This window comes from Aythya ferina (genome assembly GCF_964211825.1).
Source record: "Aythya ferina genome assembly, chromosome: 2".
Lineage (NCBI taxonomy): Eukaryota > Metazoa > Chordata > Aves > Anseriformes > Anatidae > Aythya > Aythya ferina.
The window spans coordinates 91,860,268-91,884,885 of record NC_140297.1 but is presented as its reverse complement, the minus strand read 5'-3'; the positions used below and the strand labels follow the sequence as shown (position 1 = coordinate 91,884,885).

Here is a 24,618-nt window from a genome sequence, read left to right as displayed (position 1 = left end):
GGACTATTCCTCTGTTTGTTTCAGTGACTTTTAGAGGAGAAGGAAGCAGAACTCAGCAAGACTTAACAGACTGATTATTGCATTCTCCTCTGCACTGTGGCCCAGAGTGCCTGGAAACTTTCCTTCATTTAGCCATACTTAGCAAGTGATTAAGGTTTGCCTTGAGGAGGCAGAAAATATAAATTTGAATCCCTTCAGGCTCAGTTCATCATTGACCTCAGGTCCCCTTTTTGCTCATTTACTGTTTTAAGGAGGCAATTAAAGGTAGCTCACTGCAACACCTTTCTTCTTTCTCAAAAGAAGAGAGTGATTCTAGCTCCATATTCTTTTTCCCCCATCAGCAAGCAGAGGAAAAAATCTCAGTTGCAGGAGAAGAGATGTTTGTCTTATTCTGTTGCCTAATCTCATTCTAGTTAATACATTCATTAAATTATTATTAATTATTCATATTAAGATATTAACTGCATCTTATTTTACTTAGTTTTCATTTTCCAAGGAAATGAGTATTCAGAATCATTGTTTTGCTTGCCATCATCCATAAACTAGCTCTCTTTAGCTTTTTGCACAAGCTGTAGAATTTGGGGAAAGAGGGATCGTGATTTTTGAAAGCATTTGGGGATGACTACGCAGTCAGTTTTTGGTATTGTGTTGAGTTAGCCTTTGCTAGCAGCCAAATGCCCACCCAGCTGCTCACTCCTCCTCAGCCAGGACATGGGGAGAGGATAGGATGAAAACGCTAGTGGGCTAAGATAAGCACAGGGAGCTAATTTTCATAGGCAAAACAGACTCAACTTGAGCAAAAATAATTTATTCCTAGCTTAAATAGATTTGGGTAATGAGAAACAAACCCAAACGTTAACCGACCCCTTCCCACACTACTAAAATCTTGCCACCTACATCCACTAGATGTGTTCAGTCTGTTACTGTAGAAGTTCTTGCCAGTGTCCTCAGCGTACCACCACCTGGCATTAATTATCCCAACAAGCTTCACACAGGAGCTCCGTATAAATTCAAGCCTGCCCATCTATTCTTCTTCTGAGCTATATCACAGGTGTATGTGGCTACAGGCTTGTTCCTGCCTCATCTTTGGCAGGCCCCAAACAGACTATGAAGCTGGTTTGCTCCTTCCCCTGTGTCTGGGGCTGTTCAGTGGAACCTGCTACCAGCACCTGGCTGCGTTTGGATGCTTTGGGACTGTGACCCAGGATGGTGAGGATGCTGCCTGCACTGGGGCCACCTCTGGCTTGCCTTCCCTATGAGAGCAGTAAGGTCTGGCTGCTCCCTGACACCTCTTCCATAGCGGTAAGTCTTTGCTTCCTCCCTCCTGTCAGCAGGGTCGATGATATTGCTGTGTGCAGCATTTTCTCCCTGTTTTGATTGGAAATCAAATCAGGGATAGTGGTGGGAGTGAAATTTTACATTACTGTAATCACAGGCTTACTAATTCTTTCATGAGATGGTCTAGGGACAGTGAATGCACGACTGCACAGAGGAGAGGTTATTGGAAGGGTGGCTGAAGGGCAGCATGTTTTGCAGCCTTGTGATCTTAGGTTGCTCCGAGTCCTTTGTCCACCTGCATCCTGCATGCACTCCCACTTTGGAAGCCAGGCACTAGAAATTAGAGGCTGAAACCTGTAACGTGTTTGCACCCAACTCCTTTATCAGATCCAGCCCTCAGACTGTTGATACATATAACTTTTCCATCATAACCTCCCGGATGTTTTTCTCCTCATCAACCTCTATCCTCAGCCAGCACTCTGATTGAGGAGCTAATTATGACTCACTGAGAGTAAATTTGCTCAGAGATGTTGTTGTCCCTCTGGGTTTCCAAAGGCAGGCCCCGCTGCTCTAGCTCTGTCAATGCCCCTGTGTGGCTCAGGCCCCAGAAATCCCCGTCTTGTAACATTTCTGTCCATTTGGTAGACAGCACAACACCACAGACTCAGCTGTCGTCTTGGTCTCATTCCCAGTTATCAGCAATTATTTCTCTTTCATAAAGGTCCTCCAAATTTTATGTGGAGATTCTCTATTTTATTTCTCTGGCTTGTGTATCTTCATATTTACTTGATTTAAAATTCTCTGGGGCTTTTCTTTCCTTTGGAGTGTCAGAAAAACACATTTGTAAGAGTTCCTGCAGCATGCTTTAGAAGAATCAAAGAGGGTGGTAAACTACCCAAGTGACTGAAAACTCTCTGCTACCAGGTTAGTTAGGTCCAACAGCAATCCCTCAAGGATATCTCTTACAAATCTGCCTACTCTAAGGAGTACCACCTATTATACCTGACATGGCAACTTCCGTGTCTTGTGCTCCTCTTGTTGGTCTAGCTAAGGCTGCTGCTTCATGCTGAGGCATGAAAGCATGCAAATGACTGAACTGAAGAACCTGTGTCTGCTCCAGAAGTGCTTTTGAAAATTATACTTATAACTTCCACCTGTTCTAACTGTTCTAACCTGTATTTGAGCTGTGTAAACCCCCTACTCCCTTTAACCTGGTTTGTTGTTATCTGGTCTTGCTTAGGTATCATCCACTCCTGCTAGCAAGTCAAATTTGGTTTTATTTTACTTTCTATAGCCAGGGAGTATTTGTGCTCCTAACATTCATTATTTTTAGTGTTAGTGTGTCCCATAATCTATTGAACATTTCAACGTTTATGTCCATCCTGTAGGAAAAAAAATAAAATGCCTACATCACGGTTCATGCCTGCAGGCTTTCCTTCCCAGTGTGTATAGATAGGACTCTTAGTTCCTATGTATCAGATCCAAGTACTATCTGGCAAATTGATCTCTCTTTGCTTCTTGGGTCTGTGAGTGTTTTGCATTATGATAGCCTTTGTTTTAAGAACTATTGTGTTGCTTGAATGATTTTTTTCTCTTTATGAAGGCTTTCTTTTTCCTATAAAAGGAAGCAACAGTGAACAGCCTAAACTGGTATATCTCATTTTTAATTGGTCACGTGTTTAACTTCAGGTCGGTGTAGGAATCTAAAAAAATGATGGGGACAGATGGATCCTAACTGACATTATTTGAAGTGTAACAGAGGCAGAACAAAGCGAGGATACTGTGAGAAAAGAGACAATCCACCCCATTGTCTGCTCATTTGTCAAGGTAGGGAAAGATAAAAACGTTCAGTGTAAGCTTGAGCTGTTCACTTGCACTTCTTTTTTGTGGTGAATGGAAATAAAAGGCAAATTCTGGGGTGAAATTAATCTCATGCAAAGGTATGCTTCTATTCCCACTCCCTCTCTAGTGGTCGTGCAGCTTTAACAGGTATGGGTAACATTCTCATTGTAGGTAGCTCTGAAGCCTACCTGAGTTTCCACTCTGTCCATCAGTGAAATTTAGCTGGTGGCAATAGTGCCTGTTGAAGAGAGTTGTTTATCTCATAGGTACAAGGGGATGCTGCTGGAAAGAACAGCTCTACCAAAGGTAAACAACAACAACAAAACACAAAATACTAATTTTCAGATGGGGCCACAGAACTTGAAAACTGAAGTGCTGGCACTAGATGGGGAGTCAGGGACATGTGCAGCCACCTGGCATAGGGCTGGGCTGCTACTTCTGGGACTGCTGAGGTCTCAGATCAGTGTGACTCCCTAGAGTTTCTGATCAGGGCACATAGAGGCTTTGCTCCATGTGGTTTGACTTAAAGGCCAGTATTTAAACACAGTGCTACCAGAGCAAAGTTATGCTGTATTGGTGTAGTTAATACTCAGTTGTTTGAGGCCAGTTGTTTTTGTGTCTTGGGGTGGTCAAGATTAGTCAGATTCAGTTCCCGGTTTTGGGACAGCTTTCCTGTTAGAGCAGAATGGGCGATGTGTTAGACAAAGTATTGGTTAGGTGCTCTGGGGGCTTTGCACAGATTTCTGATGTGACTTTAGGTACTTTTTTTTTTTTTTTTTTACTGCAAATCTGTCAAAATCTATAACCAACTTCTCTAGGATTATGTTTTGTCAAATATATATTAACAAACATAAGCTTTAAATCCATGTTTTTCAGTCCTCTGTAGCTATGAAGTTGAGATATAATTTTCATGTAGTTCTCAGTGTATGGAAGCTAGTAGGGAGAATGATTTAAAAATATCTGACAAACATCCGAAGAGCTGGGTGTGCTATTTAATCTAGCTTGTTACTTGAATTCTTTAGCTGAAGAATGGAAATGTTACAGACAGAAGATAAGAAAATTTTCTCGGTGAAGAAAATGTGGCAGATGTCAGAAGCCTGTTTTAGTCTCATTAAAAGATTGTGTCAGAATTAGAAATGGTTTGTTCTCAAGGTTCTCTGTTAGCATAAGATACCCTGCTTTGTTTCTCTGAAATTTAAGGTATTTCGTTTTTTGATTTACTTATTTTTTTTCTCTCTCAGTTAGAGGTTGGCATGGGGAAAAAAAAAATGCACTGTTAAGCAGATCCAGTAACCTGCACTTTGTGTGAATAGTGAATGTGTTGTAGAGGGATGACTGGAAAACAAACAGTTCAAAGGAATTGTATACAGTACCAATGCAGCACGTTTTTTGCATTTGTTACCATTTTGCAAATATTTTTTTTAACTCCCTGTAGGATATTGAAAATTAACAGAGAAACCATTTAACCATTTCTTAAAGCAAAAGGCAAGTTAAGGATTTTTTTTTTCTTATGGTTCTTTCCTTTGAGAAAAGAGTATGTTTGGACTTGTGCAGTAGTGCATAGGAGTACCTAATCTAGTGATCGGAGTAAAAGTTTCCCAAACTGTTCAAAGGTCTATTTAAAAGTTATTGCTTAAGTGTTTTCAGATAACAACCTTTTTCTCCTCCCTACCCGGGTCTGTGGGATTCTGAAGCACTTTACATGAAAACATTTTGAAAGAAACAGTCTTATGAAACTAATTCACAGCATAATAAAATAAATAGAATTTTCTTTGAATAACTGGCCACTGTTGTCATACTGGAAGCCTTGAAGCAGAGGTGGAAAAAGTGCCTTGGAAACCTTTGAGATGCTCTGAAGTAGCAGCATTTGCAAGAAAAATTCTTCTCAAGCTCTTTGTTCTGGGTGGTGCCTTCACTTTCTGATCTGGCCTTGAAAGAAATGTGATTCAGTGGTTGTTTTTACAAGTTTTATGGTGGTGTCCCTCCCTCATCCCCTTCCCCCCAACACTTAGTGGTGTACACGTCTGACTTGAGACAGCTGCAAATTACACATCTGCATCTATGTTACTAGTTACCATAGTGTGTCTTTACTGTCATTGGAGAGAAAGTGGCACCTCCAGAGATTTATTCCTCTAATTGCCTTTAGAAGCCAATTTGAGGATGAAATGACTTCTCTTCTTCAGATGCCTTTTGGTCTCCTTTTGCTATAAAGGGAGTGCTTGGAAACAGTTCACGCTTACTTGCCTTTTAGCTGCCTGGGTTAGATGGAGTGAATCCCCCTTTCTGCCTTGGAAGGAGCTAGATTACTGAGGTGCTTTTTTGTCCAAGGAAACTCATTGTTTCTTCCCAGTAAGTATGGGATAAGAAATAGCTCAGAGGAGTGAAGTTCCCTGCTTGGAAGGCACTCACAGCTGTGACAAGAACAGCCATAATTTCTAATTTGAAACAGCCTGGCTCCTAGATCATAAATTGGGCTACTCTATATCACAATGCTGTCTGTGAGTAATGTAATTCATCATTTGTTAATGAAAATTAAGTCTGTTTCTAACATTCACAAAGCACCAGGAATGAGAAATATGTTGCATTGGAGTTCTGCTTTGGCAGCAGAGACCAAACCCAACCCGCTCCATTAATAACAGCCACGTTATGAAGCAGGGCATCTATAGCCAGGGGACAAAAATGAATTTCAGTTTGACAATACAAAGCAGTCTTCAATGTTACTGCTTTTGTGCAGTGCTGAACACCTCACCCCCTGCTAATGTTCAATCTGAATTTTGCTTTCAGGGAAAAGTAAGGATGCTAATCTGTTGGATTATTCACCTGTTTTTGTGAATTTTGGGTGTGGAGGGAGGGTTGGAGCTACTTCCTAAACCAAAATTCCTTCCAAATTTTCTATGATTGATGGTTATCTAAGAAATAAGTACTGTTTCATGTTGAAAAGTCACATCTGAGTTGGGTGGAAGTTCAGCAGTTGCCACCTACAATGAGCTGTGTGCAGGAGTAGAGATGGATAAGATCCTCTGAGGTATGAGGTGGTGCAATGAAGACACGGAGAGGTTGCAAGACGATCTTAAGCAAGCGAACGATAGTTATGAACAATGTGAAAACCTTAGGGATTATTACTGATGTAGTTTTATGTGGAGTTAACTTCATGCCTGATCTTTTTTAGTTTTTAATATTAAGAGGAATGTTTTGACTTTATTGACAAAAGCCATTGGCACTAATAAAGGAAGCTAAATTGGTTTGCTTGGAGACTGAGGTCTTTTACCAGCCAAACAGTGATCCATGTAGATGGAGCTTTGTTTCTAGATGACAGCAAATCACCAGCATAATGTGTGGGTTGCATGGGGAGTTTGCAGTGTGCATGTAGTGTTTGTGACTGAATGGTGGCCAGTGTGGATTTTTCCTTTCTCAGCTAATTTCTCCTTCCTTTTGTTTCTCTTGTTCTGAAACACTTTTCTGAGTAAGACATTGAAGGGTTTTCTATCAGTTTCCCTTCTAGACTATTTGCTATGGGGGAATCCTTTTACACACAAAGAAGATTGTATTAGCATACACAGGGTGTCTGCTTGCAATCTTTACTCTGGATTTATTATTGCATTTTCCTAAGGTTTTGCCATGCTTTCCACTTTGCTAGTTTTGATAAGCTCTAGTGAAATCCATTAGTTTAAGGAGGTGGCTTTCTTAATGACTTATGCACCATCTGTTATTTTACTTTCAGTTTAGTGTAGCTTTTATTTGTAATTTAGTAAGTTCTGCAGATATCCGCTGCTTTAATTATAACGAAATGTGTAATTCCTTCACAATCTACCTTCAAACTGGGGGTTATTTAGTACCGTAAACCATCTTGATTTTTATCACACAGCGGTGCACAAGGTAAGACCAGAGAATGATAATGGTCCCTTTCCAACTGCAAAGACTCTGTTTGTTTTTTCAGTTACCTTATAATACTGCTGCTCACGATCACTGTATTTTTGTTTATTGAATGCTAAAACACCTTGGTTTGAAACACTGCAACATGAAGAAGGGAAAGTGTTGCAAATCTAAAATTGTGCAGCTCCTACTGAACCTGCTGGCTCTTAGAATGTGTTAATTTTGCATGAAATATTGAATAGACCACGTGTGCTTAGAAAGAGATCTGATTAACACTTCCTCAAATGATCGTTCTCAAAGGTGAATTGCGCATTAAACGTGCAGCAATTTCTGGCTCTCCTACTTGCATACAGGAACAAACAAGTTGTAGGCTTTCCATTGCTTTTTCCTTGGCTGTATTACCATGATGTATGGCAGAAATAATTTTTGCCAGGAACGCTTCCTGTGAGGTTTAGCTTTGAAGTGGCTTTCCATTTCCCTGATTTGTTTAAAGTCGAATCCCAGAATCACAGTGTGTATTCCAGAAGTGTCCATCCTGCCTCCTCTCAGTTGTATAACATTGCCAGTGACAGAGAGGGCACTGTGTACGCCAATGTGAATTATTTAGCTGTTTACGCTGCTGACTTATGATGGTACTATGCTTAGTGCATAATTGGCAAAAACTTACAGGCTCCAAGGTAAAAGCTGTTGAGATGTAGAAGGTATTTATTGCAGTTTCATTGTTTGCTTTATTTTCAGGTGTCACTGACCTCAAGTCATCTTGAGTCATTCTAGAGAAGAAACGTGACCTTCTCTTTCTCAATTCTACATTAGGTCCCCTTGAATGCTTTACTGCACAGCAGTTCAGCTCTTGAAGGGATAATTACCTCAAGTAGTAAATCCCACCTAAATTGAATTTGATCCATTTTTTTTCCCTGTATTGAGCTGCCTAATTATTGTTTTCCCACAGGCACGAGCCAAACCACTTCATTTCCTCTCCTTCCATGATAATAGTGAAGGTTCTGAGATCTTCGCTGCTTTAATTATAGTGAAATGTGCAATTCAAAAACCAGTCAACAGACAGCAAGTCCCACCTCGTGCAGCAGTCAAGAACTACCTGCTCTTTCATAGTGAGCATTTACTGTGCTTGATGAACTGAAGGAGCACGTGTTTGGAAAGCCAAGCCTGGACCACAGGCCGCACACGAAATTTGGGTCTTAGGGTGTGAATACTGAGGCTGATACCTTTCATAGGCTGTGCCCTTGTGCTAGGAAGGTGACAGCAGCTATCTTTTTTCCTTTTGTGCAAATTTTCTGCAGTTTACAGGCAGGTTGCCAGCGTAAGTCCTCCAGTTGAAGTAGGTTGCAAATAACAGCACTCTTGTTAGAATATGTAGCAAATTGGTTTATTCTAGTCCTTAATCTACATAATTAGGGTGGAAATGAGAGTAATAAATATACTTAAGTGTTTGGAAATGACTTTCTTCCTGAAGATTTTTCACAGGATGGAAATTAGGATTAATTCTAGAGGAGGAGAACTGACCTTAAAAGGCCCATTGTAATTGACCTTAAAGCCACAATTCTTTTTAGTTAGTGAGAAACAGTTTCTAAAATGTAATTGAAAAGATCGATGAAACTTGAGCCAAAGTTATAACAATATTGATAGTGCTACCTCCCCCCTCCCCCAAATTCTCTTCATTTACATGGATGTGTTAAAACCAGACAAATGTCTGTCTCTTCTGTAGTGGACAGTGGTAAAGTCCAAGAGGAAAAATTGGTTTGAAAGATGTGCGTTAGTATTTACCATTTCTTTTTTTTTTTTTTTTCCATTTCATTTGTCCTTGTTTCACCTGTCTGAAAAGCTCAGAATAGTGTGTTAACTGGGAGATACAAAGGACATGCAATTAATCACTTTTCCATTACATGAAAGTTGTAGGAAGCCCCATTTATGCAGCTTAGTATTTTTGAGTGCTTTGATATCTTTTTTTTTCAATTGTATCAAATAAGTCTTCACAATTACTCTTTGAATAACACCAAGTTTTGAAATCTTGTTCATCATGCTGCAATACAATTCAAATCATGAGCAAGTCTTCTCTTGATGTCTGTAATCTCATTTTTATTACTATTATAGCTGGGGTCTCCACTGAACTTCATCCTATTTAAGAGTACTTCTTGCACAGATCCTGAAAACCTTTATTTAAATGTTTTTATTGTAAAAAGTTTACCCGCTGTAATAAATTTATTGAATTAGGATTCAGTTGCAGCTCAATCTGGCCATTTATTTTGGTGCTTTTATGTACATACAAAGTAGGAAGTTGTTGCATCTTTGTCTTATGGAAGTTTGTCTCCTGTCATGGCAAAATAAAGGCTAGTGCATGATGTTGCCATACAGGTGAGTTGAGAATAGGTCAACACTCGAAGATCCACTTCCAAACCCTATATCCCGAAATCAGACCTGGAGAGGGAAAGGAGGTGAGGTTTGCATGTTGGCCTCTTCAGGGTTGTTCTGGCTAAGCAAAATGGTGCCCTTGCTGCAGCATGTTTCTTTTCACTGCCTGAGAATGCTCTTTCCCTATTTTTATCCCTAAAAAAAGTCTTTTAAAAGGGCACTTTAATTACTCTATAAGGAGTAGCAGCTGCTGGAACAACTAAGAGCTGTTTCTGTGCAAGTTCTTGTTCGCTGCAGGAAGCAATGGACTGCAGGCTGCACTTCCTGCTGCTCCTGCGGGGTCTGCCAGGCTCCTCCCTTTGGGGATCTCGTTTTTCAGCCATTCTCACCGTAAACAGACAGAAATTGGGATGGTCTGTTAAAGCTGACGTGGTGCCCTTTGCTTGGGATTTTATATATGTAGGCTATTTGGTGTGACAAGAGTTAACAGTGTTAGTTATGGCCCAATATTTGTTCTGTTAATAGCAGTATCAGCTCTGCTTCAGAGTTGGCTCTTCTTCTCTTGATTTTTTTTTTTTTTTTTCCCCTTCACGTTTGTCCATTGTTATTTTAACAGCGTGTAGGTTGTGTGTGTGTGTATATATATGCCTACGTATGTATATGCACACACGGGCATGCATAAGCATGCAAGTTTCAATACCTATGTGCAGATGCCTCCAAATCCAGCAGTGTTTATTTACAGAAAATTCCTGTCTTGGTGAACAGATGCATTATCTTGAAGTACAAATCCTGACCTGTAAAGGCATTTCACACACAGCACTGATACTCAAATGCTTTGAGTAAACCCATAACCCTTCTTTAAGAGTGAACAGCAACTCTTAAGGACAGATAAAGAAAATGAAGGCAGAAACCACTTGAAAATCATGTTGGTGGGGTGTCTGTGAAGAGGTTCCTAGTTGGTAATTGTACAGGAGACTGGACAGGTCAGCTAGTAGCACCCCTGAGTTTGGGGGAATAGCAGGAATCTCTTTAGTAGCTATGAATTTGTGTAATTTTTCAGGTTGCAGAAAAAGCCTCAAATGAAAATTTTCCCTATGAGCCCATAATTAAATCTTTCCTACACTTCTAGTTCTGCTTAAAGGCCCTATGGATGTGCAGTGCTTCTAAACTCAAGTGTTTTTTACGATTGCTCCAGAAGGACAGGAAGGGTGGTTTGGGGCTTGCCTACATGGGAATGGACAAGTGGATTGTAAATTTTTTGGCATACAAGTTAATTAGTCATTAGTTCTAGCACAGACTCTTCTAGCACCTCTCTGCACTGGTAATGTAGTGCAGATAGACATACCTAAACCAGTTTTAGGTGCTCTTGATATTCTATTTTTCTCTTTGTGATCTCCCCAGCTTATAATACAAGCCTTTACAAATGCTATTTTGAACAGAACTGAGACTTAAATTTGGAGGTAAGGGTATTATACAATTGAAAACTCCCAATTCTGAAGTCACAAATCCTCATGTGGGCATAGTGGGCATTTTAAAATGCATGTTGTCAATGGATGACTTACATCTAAAAGTATCCTTGTTAAAATAATATATATATGTATCTGAACCTTGAAGAGTATTTGCAGAAGGCTGGCATGGAGTGGTTACTAGCTAAGATCCTATCTCTGTGAAGCAGTGAAACTTTGGAAAGCCAGGCAGCTGCAAGTAAGGATGAAGAACAGCATTGTTTTGGGCAAGAAGTTATTTTTCCTCAGTATTGACATACAGCGTCTTTAATACTTCATTCATTTGGGGCTTAATTAACATGTTTTAAAAATTAACTTGTGAAGTCAGTAAGCAACTGAAGGCAGAGCTGGATGTGAGGCTGTGCTTTCTCTAGCAGCTCCAGGTTCCAGTGAAGCTTTTGCAATTGGGCAAACATTTTCAGCATCCCTAAACAGTATGGACTAGAAGTAGTCACAATTATTTGGTTTTTAGAAAAAGTTGAAAGGTGTTGATTTTACCTTTTTACTTGGAGTTTGCTAATGTACCTAAGTTGCAATTCTTCTTAATAATTTTACAAATACTTAATTTTACAGTAAAAGGGGGAAGCAGGAACCAAACATTATGACCCTGTGAAAACATAATTTATTGTTACAATTGGGGTTTCTGTGGAAGAAGTCTTGACTTGTGTGTATAATTCAACAGAATTTCAGAAGGCAGAGTTTTATTGAGGAAGAAACTGAATAAAAATAAAAATTGAACAGTCTTTATTGGTTTAAAAGTATCAAGAATGGGGAAATGTTGTAATTTACACTGTGATACCAACTTCAGAGGTGGGTGGGCCTTCAAAATTTCACATCCTTTTTTTCTGTAAGTATCTAACTCTCCGTATGCACACAAGTGTGTGTACAAGAGTTTTGTGGATGTGTATATATTAAAACGCACTTGCACTTAATATTTTTGCTTCCTGTAATTTTATCTAGCAGACAAATGTGTGTCCCATCCAATAAATACACAGATGGAAAGTAGGTCCTGATTAACCTTCCGTGCATGCTATTGCTGGCAACGCATAACATCATTTACTCTTGTAAATAATCCTGATGATTAATGCGCTAGCAGTAATAAATGATTTCCCTCTGCTGTTGCTCTCTCCACTGTACTGAAGATATTTTGTAGTCCCTTTGCCACTTCACTGAGACATCTTGTGAGGTGGCATGCACTCTGGGGGAACCTAGGAAACTGGGAGCTACTTAAATTCTGAACATGCTTGAGGAAAGGTTTGACACTGGTCAAGCTAAGCTGTGCTGTCTGTTTTCAGAAGCACTGAGGCATCAGAAATGTATGGCTCAGCATAGTGAAGAACCAGACTGGGATGCCAGGTTGAGATGCTCAGCATGCTGGCTGGTTTCCTAGCTGCTGAGAAAAGAAATCATTGGTTCTAAGTTGTCCCAAGCCTGCTCAAATCAAAATAATATGCTCCTTTTTTTTTTTTTTTTTTTTTTTTTTTTTTTTTTTTTTTTTTTTACAGGTATAAGCTCTGCTTCTTCAGTCTCTGAGTTGTGGTGGAATAGCACACAGATTGGAGGGGTAGGATGCATGAACCTTAGCAGCCAGCACTGCTAAGGCTTTGCTGACAGGATGATGCCCTGCTTGGGACCCTGAGCCCAAAGAAAAACATTAAGAGTCTACAGCATAACTGGTGAGGGAGACCTGAGAGGGTTTGCTCTGTTCAGCGAGGAGAAAACTGGAATATGAAATAATGAGAGGGGAAAAGAACAACTTGTTTTCTGTGACTGTGGTGGGGCAGGGCAAGAAATAATGGGATCGCATTGTAGCATGAGAGATTTTCTAGGCGTAGGTGAAAAACATACCCAGAAAGATAGCTGAGTGCTGGATTAGGTTGCCTAGGTAAGGCGTGAGTCTGTTATTGGAGGCTGATAAGAACAGGTGAGACAAACCTGTCATGAATGGTTTACGTCTAGCTGGTCTTCCCTGAGGCAGGGGGTAAGCTTGGGCAAGCTCCCAGACCTTTTTTTTGTTATTCTCTGATTATTCAACAAGTCCTATGTTGTTCTAACATCTACTGGGAGCAAACCAACTGACAAGCTGCCAGGCCAGCAAAAGCAAAGTAGGTTAGAGGAATGATGCCTTCATAGCCCGTGGGAGAAGGGAGAGCAGGGAGCTTGGATATTGCTGCTACGCAGCACTGTCTGCACATCCTTTGTTCGTGAGATTCGTGGAGCCACACGGGCATTACAGCCGGGGCAGTGGCTCAGCAGTCCTCAACAGAGAGGGAGAAGGATAAGGAAGGGCGATAAGCAGCAAATAAGCTGTCACTTATCCTCTGCTGCTTCCTGTGCACCCCCTGGCAAATAGACACCACAAGTAATCGGATGCATACCAAGCTGATTGTTGCAATATTTGCCAGGTTTGATGTGTAATGTCCCCAGTTGGTACAGTTCCCTCTCAGGAACAGATTGAAAGATAGAAGGGCACAAACTAAATCGCTGATTCCACTGCTTTTACTCATGAAAGTCTCTGTAATTTATATTACTCAGATGAATTTCTGCAGGTTCCTCCATAAACTGGGAAATTGGCAGACTGAAAATTTCATAACATCCAATTTTTCTGCCTTTTTTTTTTTTCTGCTTGATATTGAGCCCATCAAAAAAGCATCTCTGAGTTCTTATTTGATAGTGGAAGACGGCAAGTCACATAGCTATGGAAGAAAAAGCAATGACAGACCAGAGGAGCTGCTTATTTGAATCTTGCTTGCATGCAGAAATGGATGTCAGGATTGTTTAATGAATGAAGTTGTACTAGTGCTGGGGAAACTCCGAGTGCACTAGCAGACTCCTCTAACTTTTGGCAACTTTCTGGTATCTGTTAAGGGAGGAAATACTCCTAGTTCGGTCAAGTGAGGCTCTGTCACAAATACTGTACCTGAAGGCCGAGCAACAGAACACATGGAGGGGATTGTAATAGTCCTGTGAAGAAATAGAGGAGTGCAGACATAATTCATCAGTCAGTTGGCTCTTGTAAGCATCATCAGTGTTCTGGCACGACTGAAGCTTGTGATGTGCCTGGGATGTGGCTAATGCAGAGGAAGCAGAGCAGTATGGACTCACCTGAGCTATCTCCAGCTTGGGTACTTTAATTGCTTACTCAGATGTGCATGAAGCTCAGTACAGGCTGGTTGTCCACATCCCTTCCTGCCTTCTGAGCCTGTCTTGAAGGATTGTCTTGAGGTCTAGGCCAGTGTCTGATCTAGTCAGCGTAAGCTTTATTAGCTGTGCCATGCAGTATTACTGGCATGACGTGATTGTCAGTGTATCCTAAAACAGTTTGTATATCTGTGCTGCAAGCCGTCTTTTTTGTTTTTGTTTCTTTTGGGAGGAGGTTGGAATGAATGTTAGTATTCTTGGAGATATTACTTCTAGTTAGTTTTTAGGCTTTCTGGTTTTGGGGATCTTTGAACACGAAAAAATTATTGTATAATTTTTATCCTTGGAAACAATAAGGAGTTCATGACAATTACATGTATACTGGAAACCTGAGATAACATTGTATTGGTAGCTGTAAGCAAATGAAAAACATTAAAAGCTTAGATTCAACAGACTCTGGGTAGGAAATCAGAAGATTTTAACAACATCAGGCTCTTTATTTGCTTTTTTTTTTTTTTTTGGATGTTAAGAGCATACCTGTTTCATGTTTTGGAGCCTTTATTTACCTTAATATTTTTTATTCTATGAGGATGAGCAATCTTTAAAGAGGGGGAAATAAAATAAATTTTATTTTTAAGTAAATAAAACATTCTCTTGTGAATGTGTGAATCTACAAGTTATGATTCTGAACAACTTAAACCTAACATCCCTGAGAAGGTGTTGGCTGGCATCAAGCACGTGCCTGCCTGCCTATGCATTGACAGGTGGTTCATGAAAATCTGAGTGCTAAATTATATCATCATGTGCAGATGATATGCCTCCAATTTGGAGTCTTCCTGCCGTGTCCCAAGAATAATGTGGATCTGGCTTTTGCAGTTTCTAAATGATGGCTGGATGTAATCAAGAGCCAGACTGCTGTTATGTGTGCTGATTGAAGGATGGCTTTAAAACTTTGGTAAGTGAGGGCATCTCTATCATTCTCCCTCATCTGTGTCCATTCAAGTCTCTAGGGCGTCACTATGGCTTATCTCAATATTTCCTAAGCTTGTCCAGCAGGAGTACGAGGCTCAGAAAGTTGGGAAGAAATTGCTGTCCTGGGAATCTGGGTAGTGCCAGCTCCATAGCAAGTTTAACTGAGGGTGGGGGGGTTGCCTTATCCTGTGGTTCCTGGGGCAGAGCAGCAGGTGGATGTGCTCTGAAGCTCATCCTGTAGCGACAGAAGCCCAGCTCCAGAGGTGAAACAGGGTTTGGAGTCCTTCATGCTCTTAGGCTCACTGTTTATATCTTCATTTTAATAGAGAAGCATCTTATTGCACTCCTGACTCCTTCCCAGGACATGGGATGTTTCTTAAAGCACAGGTGAGTGTATGCCACCTGTAACTGTAACGCCATTTCCTGGAACAGCCGCTGTATTTTGCATCTCTATTGATTTTAAAGGGATTGATTTGTGTTCAAGTCTTCCACTGTCAGCATCGGGAGGCTGTTTTGCATTTTCCATTAGCCTTAGCAGATCTCCTGGAAGTCAAGGCATCTGTTGGCTTAGCTCTCAAGCCCTATAAGCTGTTGTACTGGGTGACAGGTCAGTTCTCAAAAGGGTTAGAAGAAAAGTGTTAATGAAAAAAATAATAAAATACACCCCTTCACCCCCCAAAACCAAGATAACCTTTATTACCATGTATCTAGTTCAGTATTGAAATCAATTCCCTTGCTTTAGGATTTGGGTACGCTCCAAGTATTGTCAGGCAAATGCACCCAGTCTTTTCTTCTGTTAACAACTCCAATGTAATTTATTCCTACTCTACCAAGATGAAGAAAGCTTGCTAAGGTAAAACGAATTGCAACCTGAGCTTCTTTCTTCCTTACTCCTTCACAGATGTGGTATTAGCACATGTACATAATATACATATATATATATATATATATATATATATATATATATTGGAATTGATTGTCAAGGTAATATTAGCATCTTGTGTTAGCCATTGATTGGGTTTCCTGGTGGGGTTGGGTATCCCATGGTATACCACAGTCCTGCAGCTTGTTTTTTTGCTACTTAATTCATGGAGTATATGGGACCTGGGAACAGCCTGGGCAATGGAAGTGAAAATGGGGGAAGTTTTGTAACATGCAGGAGGATAGATGTTGATAATCGTAATCAGTAGTCCTCTGTGTATGCTTGCACACCCTCATAGGTCTCTTGAGTGGATCTGGAAAACTCCTTAAGTGGTCTTCAGAAATGAAGAAGTGGTCTTCAGGAACTGAGAACTGTCTTTCAGTTCAGCCAGTTGTTTCCAGCACATCTGATGGCAAGGCTTGGTGTTAAAAATATGGTTGTTTTACTCTGTGTTGCTGTCAGATGTTGTAGAACAGGTTGCTAAGGTTGTTTTTAGGGGAGCAACTGATGATGGTTTTGAGCAGATTCTCATAACTGAAGGAGAAAAAAAAAAAAAAAGCACAGGCATAAACCTCTACAACAAATGAACTGTATCAGCTGTCCTATGTCTGTTGTATTATGAATAATGGTAGTTGCATGCTTTGTTTCCAGATCTGATGTTTTTTTACTTGTCTGTACTAGTTGAAAAAGCAGAGGGTATATTTTGGTTTTGTGGGATTTTTTTTTTTTTGAAAGTGAGAATAATTAGAGTAGCAGCAAAAATGCTTTCTGTGCTCTTGCATGGAAGAAGTTTTCCCCTTTTCTGTTCAGGCTACAAACATTATCTAAGAAATGATTATAATCAGCGAGAAAAACAATTCCTGGTTCCTGACTGAGGCTTTGGGTCAGGCATGATGCTTTCCAAAATATAAAGGTGATTAGCTTTCTTTCCTTCTTTACATGTCATTTAAAGAAAGCTGCAGTATTACATTACATTGTGGGGTTTTGTCCTTGGACTTTATTTCCAAGGTCACTTGTTCCACTTTCAGAAACAGGAGGATGCGTAAAGTTCAAAAGGCTATCACAGAGCAGCAATAGGTAAAGGAAAAGAAACGAGAGGAGTGGTGAGACATAATATCTGTTCATATATATGTGTGTATATGTATCAGAGCAGTAGTCAGGTTTGTTTATTTAAAGCTCCAGGTCACCCAATGTTTTTCTCATCTAAATCTGGGGCTATAAGGAGGTACTTATTACTTTATTTGGGAAACTGTCCTGTGAGCGACATATGGCATCAAATCATGTATGCCTTATTAAAGCTCAAGAAATGCTTGTAGCTCTTTTTTGCTGACCTAATAGGTAGTGTTACCTTGTACTCCTGCCTGTGGAGAATACAGAATGAGGACTCAGGGAAATGTTCTTTTATTGTAATTCTGATTTAATTAAAAAAAAAAATAACAACAAAACAAAAAACATTGACTTGAAATCAGGTATTCTCTGTAATGTGTTGTTCTTCAGTAAATATGTAAAGTTTTGTTTGTTTTGAAATAAGAATTAGCAACTAGTTAATGAGTGAGAACTCTTTAGACTTGTTTTGCTCTTTTCTTTCTATTTCTGTCCCTTAAAGGTGTTCTTCTAGATCTGTTTTGAATTCTGACCCCTGCTGTTCTGGGCAAAGATTCATGTGCAGTACATTCATTCTGTTTTATTTAGGAAGCTACAGCAAATCAATATAGGGCCTCATCATTAATACAGTCTAGCAATCATAGTTACAAGAAATAGATCAAGTTTTAGGTCACCTCTGAATGCCACAGAGTGGTCGAAATCATGGGATAGAGGAGGAGGAGAACGTTACACATCCGTACGTTTCTCTTAATTTATGGAACATAGAAAAAGCTCTTCCAAAAATAGGCAGCCATTATCTATAAATCAGTTTTGAATCTTTATCTGTCTTCATCTGAGCATTTTGGATGGCATACGTGTGTGTGTGTGTGCATGTAAGGACTTGGCGGAGGGAAAAGTAAGATTGAAGAACAGATTATTCCCATGGAGACTGTCTGCTGGTAGTTCCTTACCATTTCTTTAGTCTACAGCCAGCTCCATTCTTCTTGTTGTCAGCTCCTTTGCACTCTTGATGAGTGGTTACCTTGACGATGAGTTACAGTAGTAAAGGTGAGTATCCTCAGAGGTCAGTCTAAGTGCTATAGTATAGGACAATACAGTGCTCCCAGCTCATCACAGTTCTCAGCAGAGATAACGCGTTAGGTCTTCAAGGCAGTATGATGTCGTTAGGACAGCATTACTCTGTCCTAATGAACTTTGCCTCTCAGCAGAGCTAATTGCCTTCAATAAAGCCATGAACTGATGATGTTTCATGGTCACTATTAATCTGCACTTCTAGCATAGGGTATGCTAATACAGGAACAACATCTATGCAAGATATTTATAATGATATGTAGCATTCTGTGATTCTCAGCTGAATAAATACATTGCAGTGAAAAGCTTATGGCTCTCTTATAAAGAGATTTTCTTGTTCTGTACCTGATATTGTTTCCTGGAGATGCCTGGTTTTCTTGGTCACTGCGGTCCGCAATTGAAGGTCAGAAAAGTCAAGCTGACCCTACTGAGTATGCTGAGGAACATTACAGACTAAAAGGTATTTATCTATGCCCATAGATCTGTTTAAATGTGCAGAAGCCTTTTAGACTTCAGAGGTCAAAGTGATTCCAGAGCTGCTGATTACTTTAATAACTGAAGTTAATGTACCTTCAGTCCTAGGGTTTGCTATAAACAGACTATTAGAAGCAAATATTTGGCCACAGACTACTACTTCTTGTGATACAACAACTGAAAAATGACAATATTTTCTTTTATTAGGTCTTTTTGTCCAATAGATGGGTGTGCTAAGTGCATTTGTTGCTGTCTCATCTTGTGCTGCCCTGACAACTAGAGATGTTGAGTGATACATAATGTTTAGCTATGCTTTTTCTTAAGAGCGCTTCACTGGCTCTGGTATCCACTTCAACTTGAGAAGGATGCTCTGTTGTCAGCTCCTTGTGTCTGTGTTATTCTTCTATGAGAAGAGCTTTAGTCTTGCTCTGGAAACTTCCCTCATTGACTTCCCTTGTAGCTTGGCTATGGTGAATGAATGTGTTGGGAGTTTTAGTTGGGCAGAGAGTCATGTTGTTGTATTTGCATGGAGATTATGTCTTTTCCCATATCTCACGGGGCATTTTCAGTGTTATTGAGGGTCTTTGATCCAGGAGCTTCTGCCTTTAAGAGGTGTATAGGTGAGTTATAGGCTATACTGTCAACAGCTTAGCATTGCAATATTCAAAGGATAGTGAAAATCAAGAGATCCTAATGGATATGCTTAGGTAATTTTTAAATTTTTTGGACAAAATATTGAAACTTGTAATTGTCCCACACTCTCTGCCTGAAGTTAGCAACTAGCATGTGGCACTGTGCCAGTTTATTATATATTTCATTTGTTGTTACTGTGTACACAGGCATGGTGTACAGGCAAGAGAGTGTTATTTTACCCCAGCATGGTTTTCTGGGGACCATCTGCTGGCACACAGAGTGTTGTCACTGACTATGCGACTGTGACGAGTACTGATGAGGAGGGAATAGCAACAGTCTTTTTCTGTCCTGGCCAGCAAACCTCCTCACATCTGTCCTACACCCTAATACTATGACTGTAGCAGAAGTGGTTGCAGATGATTTGAATTTACTGAATAAGGCTTTTCTAGCTCTTCTAAAGCTCTTGCCTGTTTTTATTTGTATGATGCTAGCCAGTGCTTTCATATGTTTGTATGAAACGCCTGACTTTAGTGCCTGCCTTCAGTGATTGTAATTTCTGTGGCTTCTTCATATTGTCTTATTTTGTTGGGAAAGACTTCAGAACCTTTTGATTTTTGTTTGTCCCTTTGCCTTCTGTGGGAAGAGTGAGTAGAATCCCCTTTTCCAACCCATTTCATGATCACAGAATGGTTTGAGTTGGAAGGGACCTGAAGGACCATCTAGTTCCAACCCATCTGCTGTGGGCAGGGACACCTCCCACCGGACCAGGCTGCCCAAAGCCCTATCCAGCCTGGCCTTGAATGACTCCAGGGATGGGGCATCCACAGCTTCTCTGGGCAGCCTGTGCCAGTGCCTCACCAGCCCCTGAGTGAAGGATTTCCTCTTAATAACTAATCTAAACCTACCCTCTTTTAGTTTAAAGCCATTTCCCCTTGCCCTATCCCTACACTCCCTGACACAGAGTCCCTCCCCAGCTTTCCTGTAGGCCCCCTTTAGGCACTGGAAGGCTGCTGTAAGATCTCCCTGGAGCCTTCTCTTCTCCAGGCTGACCAACCCCAACTCCCTCAGCCTGTCTTGATAAGAGAGGTGCTCCAGCCATAGGGCTGGCCATCCTCACGGCCCTCCTCTGGACTCAATTTAAGAGACCCATGTCCTTCTTGTGCTGGGGGCCCCAGAGCTGAATGCAGGGCTCCAGGTGGGGTCTCAGAAGAGGAGAGCAGAGGGAGAGAATCATCTCCCTCATCCTACTGGCCATGTTTCTTTTGGTACATCCCAAGATACAGTTGGCTTCAGGGCTGCAGTTTGTCAGTCATGCAAATACTTTGTCCTATAAATTCCACAATTTTTTAATTCACCAAACAGGGAAGTCCCAGTCTTTGTCACTGACCAGCATAATAACATTTTGCTGTCTGAAATTAATATCATAGTTCAGGTATGACAACAAACAGACTGTGCTACAGATAACAATATTAGACGTTATATGTTATGCATTCTCCCATTTCCACATAACTTGATTTTTTTTTTTTTTATTATTTTATTTTGGCAGGGGTGGGGAGCAGCTGTAATGGCCAAGAATAAATGTGACTCACTTTGCATAGCCAAATGTCATCTGGTTCTCTGTTATTTGCTATTTTAGTGATGAACATGTAGAGCTATTATAAACCCATCAAGCACAACTGGCCCCATTACACAATGTTCTGGTTACATCTCATCTTGTAACCTAGGTATGATAGAGTAAGAGTTGCAGAAGGCATTTGTATGGGAGGTATAGACTGATCTTTTTGAGGGAGGTGCTTATCTTTTAGGAAGGCCAGCCTGAGGAGGAAGATGATTAGGTAGAAAAACTTAAAGGGGTTGATTTTTACATAAATAAACAATCATTTTTACAGGAATTATTTGCTTTATTTCCCTGTATACTTTTAATTAGAAGTGTCCCTTCGGGAACTTAGCATGTTTACCCAGTTTCTGCTCTCCTGGCTGTTTGTTGAATGGGGTTTAAGTATAAGTTCTTACTAATAAAGTGTGAAGTACAAGTTCTTACTAATAAGACTCCTTTTCTATAAAGCAGAAAAAATGAATATTTTCCTTGATTCTTCAGAGCCAACATGTCCTCGTGATCCATGAACCTTGGTTTTTAAGGAGGATTTAGAGGAATATTAGCAGTGGAGAATTCCTATCCACTATTTGCTGTGACATGCAGATGATTTTAATTTAGATAATATGGCAGAACTTTCCCTTGCTTTTATATAAACCTTTATGAATATTTGGTTCTCTCTGTACTTCATTCATTGATTCGTTACAAAACAGTGCTATTTTTTTTTAAAAAAAACTACAACAACAAAAAGCTGTGTATATCAACATCTATCTCTTTCCTATTAAATCACGACTTATGACAACATCTGTTAGCAATAAAGATTGCTTTATTTTAAGCAACAAGAGTAGGAAGTCTTACTTTTCAGATCATTATTATATTTGTTTAAAACAATCCTCTATTAATTACATGCCAACTAACAAATTGTCAGTCAGTACCTGTAGCATTGACTTTCAACTATTCTGAATCCAAATTGGAGTTGTATTCCTCAAAAAAAAAAAAAAAGTGTTTGATTTTAATGTGAGAAATTTTCTCATATTGCTGTGTTCTGAGTGCTTAAAGAAGATCAAAGCTCTATTTCTCTGCGAGTCTTTGTATGATAACTTCCAAAGAAAAGCAGTTTAAAATCCAGGAATGCTTCTGGAACGAATGCTGTCAGGTGAGAGCAACCAGCAGCCTGTGGAGCTGTGCGTGCAGAGCTGTGATCTTATCCCTGCTTGGAGAGGACCTGAAGAGTCCCAGGCAAGTTCTGGTTTTCTTTCCCCATTTAACTTCTTCCTATTCACTTAGCAGATCAGTAGGATTTATCCTTTCCCACATGCTTTTCCTTGCTGCCTGTTTATCTTTGAGGGACTAGGCTGAAGTTTATCGTTCTCCCTCAGTGTAGTCAGGTACTTCTTTCATCTTTCTTGCAGTGGTTTGAATTCGACCTCCAGCTGTTCTCTATGTAGATGTCAAATAGTGATGTAGGCTGTTGTTTCCTAGCTGTTTTCGTAGGCCTTCAGACATTCTTGTGGACACTTGTAGAAACAGCTTGTATGAAAAGCAAGCTTGCTATCCCCAAGCAGCTCTGTATTTATGACCCATTAAAATGTGCTGAGTTTCAAGACTTTATCAAATGATGATACAGAGCTTGAGTGCTGATCACGAGGGAAGTATCTGCTTCCTCAGTGCTTGGCACTTCAATGCAATCTTTTATGCTTTGATGTTATATTTAGTGGTGTGTTGGGAAGTGCCCTGTGCTTACAGAATCAGGTGCTTTGCCCTGTGTCTTTCACTGCTATTACTTGCCATGTCTCTGACTGGAAGTTGTTCCTTGCATTAGCAGCTTCTTCATCAAAGAAAACATAAGAATATTTTTGTTGTGTTTCAGAAAATGAGCCAATGATAGCTATGTAATTTAGGATAATGTATGCAACCAGAGCCTTTGACAGCTCGATGTTCTAGTGTGTGCTACTATAAAATAGAGAGGGAGGGGGAAAAGGGGTCAGTCAGCTGTGCATGAAAGATCTGAAGGGGTAAGGTCTCCAATAGATTCGTCCAAAGGTGTAGAAAGCTGATCGGTGAAGAGATAAATGGTCTAATGCCAGCAAAGTACCTCTCATCTAAACCTGTTAAGTCAAAATTATATTCTCTTTGGGACTTTAACTTTTATAAACCCTTTATCTTTAGGTGACAATTATTAGCTCAGCCATAAAAACACTATGCTTGTTTTGTGCTGACCTCTGCAGTATTATTATTTTTTTTTCTTAAAAACAAATATTTAAAAATAATGTTCGGGGTTGAGGAGATGAGCAGTGGAGGAGATAAAAATGCATTCGTCAAACATTTGTAACTTCAAAAAAGTGTAACTGCATTTGTTTTAAGTGACAGATCTGCAGGGTGCCACTTTCTTATACCTGTCAAATTCGGACAAATTCTTATTTAGTCAAGGTGTGACTTCTGGCAGAGAAAACAGACTAGTAGTCAGGAGGTATTTAAATTAGGAGCTGAGAAAGGCAGACAGGTGTTGAGGAGCATTTAAGTCAGATGGATACATTAATAAAACAGAGATGCTTCTCAGCCTAATAAGAAGAAGGACAGGCATACACAGCTGAACTGGAGGAGGAACAGATGGAGATCATGGAGGTAAAATGTCAGTGCACAAAAGGTAAAGTGAGTGTGTCAGAATAGAAGCTAGAAGAAAATGACTGCCATTGTCTGTACATCTGTGTGAGGAGCTAGGAAGAGAGAAGAGCTGAACTCCATTGCCGAGCATTACTGAGGCATGGCAGAAAGACAGGAGTTGATAGACAGCTGGGATTGCTGACTGCAAGTAGAACAGATTAGGTCATAGATTTGGGGGAAGCTGTTCTGTGCTTCTGTGGAACTGAAGATGCTGTATGACAGGCATGCTGGTCTGAATGTGTTTTAGTACAGTGTCGTATTGTTATTCGGCCTGGTAATGTATGCTTTCAAATAAGCAGGGTTAAGTTTATAGATTTAGCCTTAGTTTTTGCATCTCTGGAATATTGTACTGCTGGCTTAATGTTCTCTTAATACGGTATTGTTGCTTTTCAATTGAATTGTAATCAATGTTTTTTGTAGAAGTCTATCTGGGAAAGCCTGAGCAGGAATACAAGATTTTCTGCTCTTTTGTGGATAATCTATTCTGTTATGTAATCAGGTTGCTGATAGTTTTCTTAATCAGCATTTCATTTTCACAGAGAATTACTTTGCCTCTGCCATGGAATTTAATATGGATGTTCTTATTGCAAGACTTTTGTCATCCTAGTAGGACAATATTTTCCTTTTACAGAAAGAATTTTGAGAAGAGTCATGTTGAAAGGTACCCTGAGGCAGGAGATGCTAATAATGCAGTTAATGGGAGAAGCTGTCTTTATACAAATTATTTTTTTTCAGATTTATTATTTACTTTTTAGTTCCATATTAGAGAATAATAGGAAAAGAGTGAATTTATCTTCCTGTTAGGCCAGCCTGTAAATGCTCATTCTCTTTCATAACAGGTTGAAAACCTTTTGCTGTAAGAAACACAGTAAATGGGGAAAATAATTTTGTCCATCCAGATGCTCAAGAAAACTTTATGCTATATTCCTCCCCATACACGAGGTTGATGGTTTCGTAGTGCTAATTGGCATTCGTGTCTCTAGTAGTGCTAATTGGCATTCATGTCTTTTGTACTAAAAATACAAGTAAATAAATCTGGAGTCTCAAAGTAATGCTTGGCTGGAATTGTAGGTAGGACTGTCCATCGTTGTCAGAGACAGTCTGGTATGCTCTTAGGCATGTAAATAGTCTGCAAATGCTGCTAGTGCATGCCATAGAAAGGCATTGCTGTGTAATAT

General features: G+C 40.0%; 1 protein-coding gene across 3 annotated transcripts in view; it reads left to right on the top strand.

Moving 5' to 3' along the window:
• The first annotated feature begins 1,052 nt into the window (after positions 1 to 1,052).
• The window catches only part of LOC311432288 (uncharacterized protein), a 235,122-nt gene continuing 211,556 nt past the window's right edge, over positions 1,053 to 24,618 (top strand). For all 3 annotated transcript variants that reach the window (XR_014689949.1, XM_084510550.1, XM_084510549.1), the window contains exon 1: positions 1,053 to 1,302. Coding sequence is in view for 1 of the 3 variants with exons in the window: in XM_084510549.1 (XP_084366675.1) it covers positions 1,207 to 1,302 (96 nt within the window). In the remaining 2 variants the exon portion in view is untranslated. The remainder of the gene's footprint in view (positions 1,303 to 24,618) is intronic.